The 9,040-nt window shown below is 48.7% G+C and overlaps 3 protein-coding genes across 3 annotated transcripts; 2 read left to right on the top strand and 1 right to left on the bottom strand.

The window, feature by feature from the left end:
- The first annotated feature begins 687 nt into the window (after window positions 1–687).
- On the top strand, window positions 688–3,073 carry F4812DRAFT_219306 (acid protease). Its single transcript, XM_047930426.1, has 2 exons — window positions 688–1,291; window positions 1,382–3,073. Exons 1-2 carry the CDS (start codon window positions 982–984, stop codon window positions 2,545–2,547), a joined length of 1,476 nt encoding a protein of 491 aa, XP_047786317.1. The 5' UTR covers window positions 688–981; the 3' UTR covers window positions 2,548–3,073.
- Window positions 2,872–5,925, top strand: F4812DRAFT_219247 (translation elongation factor G). The gene is made up of 4 exons (XM_047930425.1): window positions 2,872–3,406; window positions 3,502–3,613; window positions 3,676–5,699; window positions 5,797–5,925. The coding sequence occupies exons 1-4, from the start codon at window positions 3,195–3,197 to the stop codon at window positions 5,849–5,851; spliced, it is 2,403 nt and encodes an 800-aa protein (XP_047786316.1). The 5' UTR covers window positions 2,872–3,194; the 3' UTR covers window positions 5,852–5,925.
- Window positions 5,926–6,346: 421 nt separating this feature from the next.
- Window positions 6,347–7,881, bottom strand: F4812DRAFT_444161 (Isocitrate/isopropylmalate dehydrogenase). The gene is made up of 2 exons (XM_047935471.1): window positions 7,822–7,881; window positions 6,347–7,721 (listed from the first exon to the last, which is right to left on the bottom strand). The coding sequence occupies exons 1-2, from the start codon at window positions 7,844–7,846 to the stop codon at window positions 6,661–6,663; spliced, it is 1,086 nt and encodes a 361-aa protein (XP_047786315.1). The 5' UTR covers window positions 7,847–7,881; the 3' UTR covers window positions 6,347–6,660.
- Between the last annotated feature and the right edge of the window lie 1,159 nt (window positions 7,882–9,040).

Here is a 9,040-nt window from a genome sequence, read left to right as displayed (position 1 = left end):
TACCACATAATATCCTTACAGTTAGGTACCTCCTACGATGCCCTGCAAAAATTACAACTGTAGGCTGGTAACGTAGGTAGTAATAACCACGCAATGCGATGCAGACCTGATTCAGGCGCTTCGTCATCTTGTAGCCGCTCTCCTATCCCCCTTTTTATAAATAATGATTTTTTTACTACTTGGGTATCGTCCTATCTTTTTTATTTGAATTACTAATACGCGTAACCTTTCCTAGTCGTCTATAGTTCGGTCGCACTGCCGCAAACAACTGTATTAAAATAACCTCGCGGTATAATCTCACGGTACACAAGATCCAAGGAATACCAGGTAGGTAGCCCTCTTTCTTTCTCGGCAACTTAAAAAGCTTAGCAGCCTTTAGCATCTTTTAGCATCTTTTCTGACCCGTCACTTCCGCCACTTTAAGGTTTAGGTATCTAACCATCCTCCCATTTTTTACCTAGTCGTTTTTAGTCATTTCAGGTCGTCCTAATCGTCTTGGCGCAAATCGCCTTGGCTAAATTCCTCCTTGGCATCCAGGCTGGGACTTCACATCTCCATCTCTATTCTCACTCTCACATTCGTCCGTTACCTGCTGGGTTGGTCTTGTCGCTTGTCTGTTGTATTATTCATTCACTCATATAATCCACTCTTTTTCTCTTTCTTTATTAGCCGCTGGCGTCTTCCTAATTTCCTTATTATACCATTCATCCTCGAGTCGCATTCTCTTCTGTTTGGTCTTATTTCTTCACTCATCTGATTTCCCTCTGGTTCGAGGCCGGTCCGTAAAGTAATAGGCCGCGTCATCCCGACATCTCATCATCCCATCATCCTACGAGGAACCTTAAACAGCTGGCTTGCTTGGGTTACCCCACGGAACCAATCTCTTGGCTAATTACTCGAGTACTTACACTGCGCCAAATCCCTTCACAATTACTTATCAGTCCGAACTTCTTAGTGGTTCCGGTTCAGATCATCTGAAGTATGAAAACTGTAGCGACTTTTGCGGCCGGCGCATTGGCCGCTTCTGTTGCTCATGCGCAAGTTGTGCAATGGGACATATATAGGAGACAGACAGAAACCAAGCTTACGAGACGACAAGATGGGACAGTCACTGAGATTATCACCAACGAGAAGCTCAGAGGAGGTTACTTCGCCTCCTGTACGGTTGGAACCCCAGGCCAGAATTTAACATTGCAACTCGATACAGGATCCAGCGACATCTGGGTACCTTCACGTAGTTCCAGTGTCTGCCAAGAAACCTCTGATAACCAGGGCTGCACTTTAGGGTCTTGTAAGTGATAACCACATCCTAAGGCGGCTCAAAAATAGTGTATATCGTGAGAGTTTACCATAACTAACTCAACGTCTTATATTTCTTTAGTTGACGAAAGCGAGTCTACAACTTTCTCGGTCGTAGGGGAAAATGAGTTTAGCATCTCCTATGTCGACGGCAGCCACGCCAAGGGCGACTACATCACAGAGACGTTTGAAATCGGCGGCGCGAAGTTGACCAATCTGACCATGGGCCTCGGTATCAACACCGACATCCCCTACGGTCTCGTCGGTGTGGGATATGCTGCTAGCGAGGCTATTGTTGACAGCACCCGCTCTACTTCTTCCGTATACGATAATCTCCCGTTATTGATGCAGAAGCAAGGCCTCATTGCGACAAATGCGTACAGCCTGTGGTTGAATGATTTAGACGCGAGTACTGGTAGTATCTTGTTTGGCGGGATAGATACTGAAAAGTACCGTGGCGACCTTACTCGAATAAACATCTACAAAGACTCACGCTCTGGAATTTTCTCGTCCTTCACTGTCGCCTTAACGTCCATCCAAGCTTCATCTTCGTCAGGAACCGACTCCCTTGCCGCCGATTTTCCTATTCCTGTTATCCTCGACTCTGGCACTACATTCAGCTACTTGCCAACAGAGCTAGCAGAACAAATCTGGCAGGAGGTGGGCGCCGTGTATTACGACGAAGTGAGCCTTGCGCTACTCCCTTGCGACATGAAAAATAGCCAAGGTCACTTCTCATTCGGATTCGGAGGCACTGGCGGTCCAGTTATTAATGTAACGATGGATGAGCTTGTTCTACCCCTGACTAGTGGCAGCAGATCAATCCCGCTGCCAGATGGTCCAAACGCAGGAGAAGCGGCCTGCCAATTTGGCATCCAAAATTTCAGCAGCAGCAGTACCACATTCCTTCTAGGAGACACCTTCTTACGGTCCGCTTATGTGGTCTACGATTTAGTCAACAACGAAGTCGCCCTTGCGCCTACAGACTTCAATTCCACCACGTCTAACGTAGTGGCCTTCCCTAGCGAGGGTGCTCAAATCCCCTCGGCCACTGCGGCGCCTAACCAAGCAGAAGTCACCCAGAGCGGTTCTCTCACGACGCCATCGTACGGTGCCAGCGGTGGCTTCCAGGACGATAAGGAATCTGCCGCCTCACTCCCGCCTCCTTTAGACTGGTCCAGGATAGCTGTAATAGGAGCTAGTATGGGTCTTGTAACTGTGGGCAGCGGATTTTTCCTGCTTTTCTAGGAGCATTTGATCGAAAGCGAATCGGGTTGGGTTACATTGGTGCATCATTTCTGATTTACCGTCATCTTTATTTATTTATATATGTCCAGTCGAATAGGTGGTGTTTTGGATAAAAATCGATGCTGAACCGTTCAATATTTGAAGCATACCTACGGTTCGTGATTCTATCTAACTAGGTATAGATTGGTTGGGTCTTACAGAGCATTATAAAAATAATTAAGAGCGGTAATAATGCTATATTAGAAATTTGGTGACGGCTACTCAATTATATTGTAGTATGATGGAAGTAAGAATATACCTCCGTGGTGTAAGTGGAATTGCAGGTGACATTGGTAGTAGTAGAAGTACTTAGGTACCTCTTAAAGATTAAAGATGTGGAATTGATGTGGAATTGACGCACTGTGAGTGGTTCCTGAGGGGTGGGTGGGATTTAGCTCCCCGATAAGCCGTTATCGCTTTCCAATTGCCCCGAAAAATTCTTAGCTTTCATCGATATCGAGGAAAGAGAAAATAAAATATTGAACGCTACCGTCCACAATCGAACGGCAGCTTATCTTTGACCTTGTGCCCTTTCTTTTTTCTTCTTTCGTTGCGGTCCTTCTTCTTCAAACACCTTCGTTTCTGCATTCGTTTGCGTGTTAGGAATTATGAGGGTGCAGCGTGCCGTAGCTGTCCTCAATGACAGCCGGATCTTAGGGTCGAGATGCAGTGCTCGATTTCTCAGTGTGGGCTCCAGAGTCCCGGGATCTCGTTCTCCTGCCCAGTTGATCGCTGCTCCGTTACGTGTAGAGGGAAGAAGATACTTCAACCTCACAAAGCCGAGATTTGCCGCAGTCGGTTCCGCCGCCGCCACCGCAGCGTAAGCTTCCCTGTACTGTTGTACTATTGTACTATCTCGAGTTGTTTTTACGGATGAATGGTGGCATGGCCGACTTACTGATGTCCAATTGCCAGTCTGAAGAAAGCTGCCGAGGAGGCCGCGAGCCTCACACCTGAAGCAGTCTTCGCCAAGATGAGCACAGAAGAGAAGAAGCGATTATCCAGAGTGCGCAACATTGGTATCGCTGTACGTTAACAACCGCTTCTGCGAGAATGCGCAGGGAGGGATCATGCTAAACTTCGGCATAGGCACACATTGACAGTGGAAAAACCACAGCTACTGAACGTGTACTGTTCTATACCGGACGAATCAAGGCTATTCACGAAGTACGAGGCAGAGATGGCGCCGGCGCCAAGATGGACTCTATGGAGCTTGAACGAGAGAAGGGAATTACCATCCAGTCCGCTGCCACGTTCTGTGACTGGAAGAAGGTAGAGGATGGTCAAGAAAATACCTACCATATCAACTTGATTGATACCCCAGGACATATCGACTTTACTATCGAGGTCGAACGTGCCCTGAGAGTTTTGGATGGAGCCGTCATGATTCTTTGCGCTGTCAGCGGCGTTCAGTCCCAGACAATTACCGTAGACAGACAGATGAAGCGATACAACATTCCTCGAATCAGTTTCGTGAACAAGATGGACCGAATGGGCGCCAATCCCTGGAAGGCTGTTGAACAGATCAACTCCAAATTAAAGATCCCGGCCGCTGCTATCCAAATACCGATTGGTACCGAGGACCAGTTCAAGGGTGTTGTTGACCTGATCGGTATGAAGGCCATCTACAGCGAAGGCCCTAGGGGAACAATTGTTCGAACCGGCCCCGTCCCCGAAGACTTAAAGGAATTTGCGGAACAAAAGCGCCAGGAACTTATCGAGAAATTGGCAGATGTCGATGACGAGATCGCCGAAATTTTCTTAGAAGAAAGCACCCCATCCAACGAACAAATCATGGCCGCTATCCGGAGATCAACGATTAACTTGAAATTCACTCCGGTTATGATGGGTTCTGCTTTAGCCGACAAATCTATCCAACCCCTTCTTGATGCTGTTTGTGACTACCTGCCCAACCCTGCCGACGTCAATAATGTGGCATTGGATCGCTCCAAGAACGAGGCCGAAACCCAGCTGGTCCCTTATAACTCACTGCCGTTCGTTGGACTGGCATTCAAGCTCGAAGAGAACAATTACGGCCAGCTTACATACATCCGAGTTTACCAGGGTACCCTGAAGAAGGGTACTTACCTTTTCAACTCGCGAACCGATAAGAAGGTCAGAATTCCCCGAATCGTACGAATGCATTCCAACGAAATGGAGGATGTCAATGAGATCGGAGCTGGTGAGATTTGCGCTGTGTTCGGTGTCGAATGCGCGTCAGGCGATACTTTCACCGACGGAAACTTGCCGTATACTATGTCTTCTATGTTCGTACCTGATGCAGTTATGTCGCTTTCTATTAAGCCCAAGCGAAGTACGGATGCCGACAACTTCAGTAAAGCGATGAACCGATTCCAACGTGAAGATCCTACCTTTAGATTGTTCGTTGACGAGGAAAGTGAGGAGACCATCATCTCGGGTATGGGTGAATTACACTTGGAAATTTACATCGAGCGTCTGCGACGAGAATATAAGGTCGAGTGTATCACTGGCCAACCCCGAGTAGCCTACCGTGAGACTATCAGCAACAAGGCTGATTTCGACTATCTCCTAAAGAGGCAAACCGGTGGACCTGGTGACTTTGCTCGTGTGGGTGGATGGATCGAACCAAATGACGAGCCAGAGAAGAACAGCTTCTCCAACCAGGTTGTGGGCGGTACTATTCCCGACAAGTTCATCTCTGCCTGTGCTAAGGGTTTCGAAATTGCTTGTGAGAAGGGCCCGCTGCTAGGTCACAAGGTTATTGGAGCCCGCATGGTGGTAAATGACGGTGCAACGCACGTCACGGACTCTTCCGATTTCGCTTTCAGTTTGGCAGCGCAGATGGCGTTCCGCAAGACCTTCCCCGAGGCTGGTGGCCAAGTGCTGGAGCCGTTGATGAAGACCACCATCATGGCACCCAACGAGTTCCAGGGCAACGTTCTCATGTTAATGAACAAGCGCAACGCGACCATTATCGACACAGAGATTGGCAGCGAGGACTTCACACTGATTGCCGACTGCAGTTTGAACGCTATGTTCGGCTTCAGCACACAGCTAAGAGCGGCTACCCAAGGAAAGGGAGAGTTCAGTATGGAATTCTCGCATTACGCGCCTGCGCCGCCGCATCTACAGTACGTTTTTCTTTACTCGGCGCTTTTTTCTTCTTTTTTCCCCTTGTACCTTATGAATTTGAACGCACCAATTTAACTAACGAATATTCACTTGCAGGAGAGAGTTGGTTGCCAAGTACGAGAAGGAGCTTGAGGCTAAGAGGACCAAGTAAAGTCATTTACCTCTAATGGAGTCCTATCTTGGGGCTCCGGGTGGTCATGAAAAAGGTTTTGGGCACCACAGCCTTAAATTTGACTACCTCCTTGCCGAGCGCGTAAGTGAAAGCCGGCTGTCGCAATAATGGCCGCATTGTTAGCGGCTTAGTCAATATAGACGAGGCATACTCCTGCCCTGGAGTTACGACTACGGTTGGCTATGGGGTGTATAATATAGCATGATGACATACTTCGATATGCAAACATAACCTGTATATAAAGCATATAAGTGCAACATCGGGACATGGGGGGGCATATGGCCGGATGGCAGGGTACGCACTCGGTCCGGTGCTTATGCTCATGAAGGATGAAATAAATGATTTCGGCGTCTACTTCATTCAAGAGCACGATTATGGATAGCTCGATGTGTATGTAGAGTACGGCGCCTAGTATACTGTAGGTAGGCAAAAAAATTAGAAACATCTTCTCTCTAGTCTTTACACCGGTTTCTTGGGTCGACTTAATTCTTTTTATGATATAGAGGTACCTAGGTAGGTATGTATGTACTGCAATTGGAAATCTTTTGATTAGTATCATTTGAGTCTAGGTCATAACTTTTTTGGTCTGCTCTTTGATTCCTACTTTTCTATAACCCCCCCTTTTTTTTCTCTTCTCCTTTTCATATTCTTCATTTCATAGGTATTTAACATGACCAACGCTCACGCTTGCTAACCGTATATATACCTTAGGTTAGGCAGGTAGGTAGGTGGGTCCCTACAGATAACGAGGACCTGTTAGGAGACACGACTTGGCGTACAGGATATACCTACAGTCTGTTAAGGATATCCTGCACGACCTCCTCGGTCGTGGCCTTGCCGCCCAGGTCGGGCGTCAGCAGCTTTCCTTCCTCGAGGTTGGCGTCGACGGCGGCGTAGATCATGGCCGCGGCGTCCTGCTCGTCCAGGAACTCGAGCATGAGCGCGGTGCTGCGTAGCGTGGCGATCGGGTTGGCGATGCCCTTGCCCTCGATGTCGGGCGCGCTGCCGTGGCACGGCTCGCCGATCGCGAAGCCCTCTCCGACGTTGGCCGAGGGGACCAGGCCCAGGGAACCGACGAGCGCCGCGGCGCCGTCGGACAGGATGTCGCCGTACAGGTTCGGGGCGACGATGACGTCGTAGGCTTCGGGCTGCCGGAAGAGCTTGTACACCATGCTGTCAACGATCTGCTCTTCGATCGTGACGGCGGAGGCGAAGCGAGGCACGGAAAGAGCGGCGCGGGACGCGGTGCGGAAGAGGCCGTCGGTCTGAGATAGGACGTTGGATTTGTGGGTTATGGTGACGAGAGGGCGAGAGTGGATAGACAAGGAAGGGGATGAGTCGCGGATCTTCTGTCGGCGAAGAGCAATCTCACCCGCTATGGTAGCGATACGGCTAGACGCGCGCTCGGAGATGCGCTTGATAGCCTCTGCGTACTTGCCGCCCTCGCTATCGGGGCGTTCGATCGTGCGCTCCTCCTTCACGTACAAGTCCTCGGTGTTCTCGCGGACGATGACCATATCGATGGGCTTGGCGGCGGTGCGGACGGTCTTGACGGGGCGCACGTTGGCGTAGAGGTCGAGCTTCTTGCGCAGGGCGACGATGGGAGAGGAGTAGCCCTTGACGGCTTTCGAGGGCGAGGACACGGCGCCGAAGAGGGCGCCGTCGCACTCGTTGCGCAGGACATCGACGGTGCGGTCGGGCAGGGCGACGCCGGTCTTCTCGAAGGTCCCGAAGCCCGCGTGCAGGTCGCAGAACTCGAACTTGAGCCCGAGCGACGACGGTAGGGCTTCGAGGATTCGGCGGCCGGCGGGGATGACTTCGCGACCGATACCGTCACCGGGGATGAGGCCTGTTTTTGGGGGGGAGAGCGATTGCGGGTTAGAATGCGTGTGTTTTTATTTGATTGAGTGATGTATAATGTTTGGCATAGGTGTGTAGCAAATACTGACCAATTCTAAGCACGCGGGAGGCCATGTTGCAGGTTCAATTGAGTTTGCGGGATGGTTGCGTGATGCTGGATCAACTTCGCAAAGCTGAACGAAGCGTGACGGAGCTTCCGTTGACAAAATTTCTGGTGGTGGGGTCTCGTCCAATACCCTGGCCGGGATCGGAGGGGTAATTTCAGGGGACTACTTAGGTACATGGCCTGTAGGCTAGGGCCTAGGCGGGCTGTAGTAAACGGACTTGCAGATTCATTGAGGTCCCATTCCCTCCAGGTTCCACGGCAGTTTAGATGCAACAAATTTCATGCAGTTAAATTACTGCACCATTGGTTTTCGGCGACATGCATGCCTTACAACAATGACGACGACGAAAAAAAAGAAGAGAAAAATAAAAGGATAATGAAAATAGGAATTATTTGATAAAATATTCCGCTGCACGCAGGTGCTTGCTTATAAGACTTACGACAACTGACAGCCTATGAAATTTTAAAAGATCTAATAGAGGAGATGCGTGTTCGTTACAAGGTACCTAATAAGGTATCTAATAAGGGCCGGACCTGAAACATGTTACTTACCTAATATTCATATAACCTAGGTAATTATATTCACTTGTGGTTTCGATGCGTCCTTGACTTGACTGGCGCATATGAGAGGAAAAGAAGAAGAAAAGAAAGGAAAGATTATAAACTCCGTGCCATCCGCGCGACTAGGTAGATCTTCTCAACCTGTACTATGTAAATCCGTAGGTACCTAATCCCAACCTAGCTCTAGTAAGAGTCATAAGGATGGAATACGGGGGATTGCTTTTGTCAGCTGCGCATAAATGTCGAACCCGTGTTCATTTGTTTCGACAGTGCGGCTCTGGTAATTTTGTTAATATTCAATTTCTCGAACTCCCTCTTGGCTTTGGAGCTATTGATCATTAGACTTTTTTATGCGTTGCCATGTTGTAGTCACCCATGTATCATCTGTGCACTTCGAACCTGATGATAGCATAAGGTAGCGTACGGATCTGTAAGTATTGCACAATATGTTAGATGGCTTGCATAGGGTTTTCATCTGCAAAATAATTCTAGAATTATTCCATGTATTAGTGGCCCGGTTAAAGGATTCAAGGATTAATGTAGGTATAAATATCTTGACTAATAAAGGATGCTTGCTTAAATATAGGCCGTCTTAGGTAAGTTGTTAAATTTATCGTATAAAAAAAAGTGTACGAAGTATA

Source organism: Daldinia caldariorum (assembly GCF_022478825.1).
Source record: "Daldinia caldariorum strain CBS 122874 unplaced genomic scaffold F4812scaffold_22, whole genome shotgun sequence".
Lineage (NCBI taxonomy): Eukaryota > Fungi > Ascomycota > Sordariomycetes > Xylariales > Hypoxylaceae > Daldinia > Daldinia caldariorum.
The sequence above is the reverse complement of the archived record's forward strand: the minus strand, read 5'-3'. Positions and strand labels throughout refer to the sequence as shown.

Bases quoted from the DNA above. Each gene is read 5' to 3' on its own strand.
- F4812DRAFT_219306 (XM_047930426.1), top strand. From the start codon at position 982: ATGAAAACTGTAGCGACTTTTGCGGCCGGCGCATTGGCCGCTTCTGTT. The intron at 1,292-1,381 runs GTAAGTGATAAC...ATATTTCTTTAG, and splicing joins GGGCTGCACTTTAGGGTCTT to TTGACGAAAGCGAGTCTACA.
- F4812DRAFT_219247 (XM_047930425.1), top strand. From the start codon at position 3,195: ATGAGGGTGCAGCGTGCCGTAGCTGTCCTCAATGACAGCCGGATCTTA. The intron at 3,407-3,501 runs GTAAGCTTCCCT...TCCAATTGCCAG, and splicing joins TCCGCCGCCGCCACCGCAGC to TCTGAAGAAAGCTGCCGAGG. The intron at 3,614-3,675 runs GTACGTTAACAA...ACTTCGGCATAG, and splicing joins TGCGCAACATTGGTATCGCT to GCACACATTGACAGTGGAAA.
- F4812DRAFT_444161 (XM_047935471.1), bottom strand. From the start codon at position 7,846: ATGGCCTCCCGCGTGCTTAGAATTG. The intron at 7,722-7,821 runs GTCAGTATTTGC...CCCCAAAAACAG, and splicing joins CTCCCGCGTGCTTAGAATTG to GCCTCATCCCCGGTGACGGT.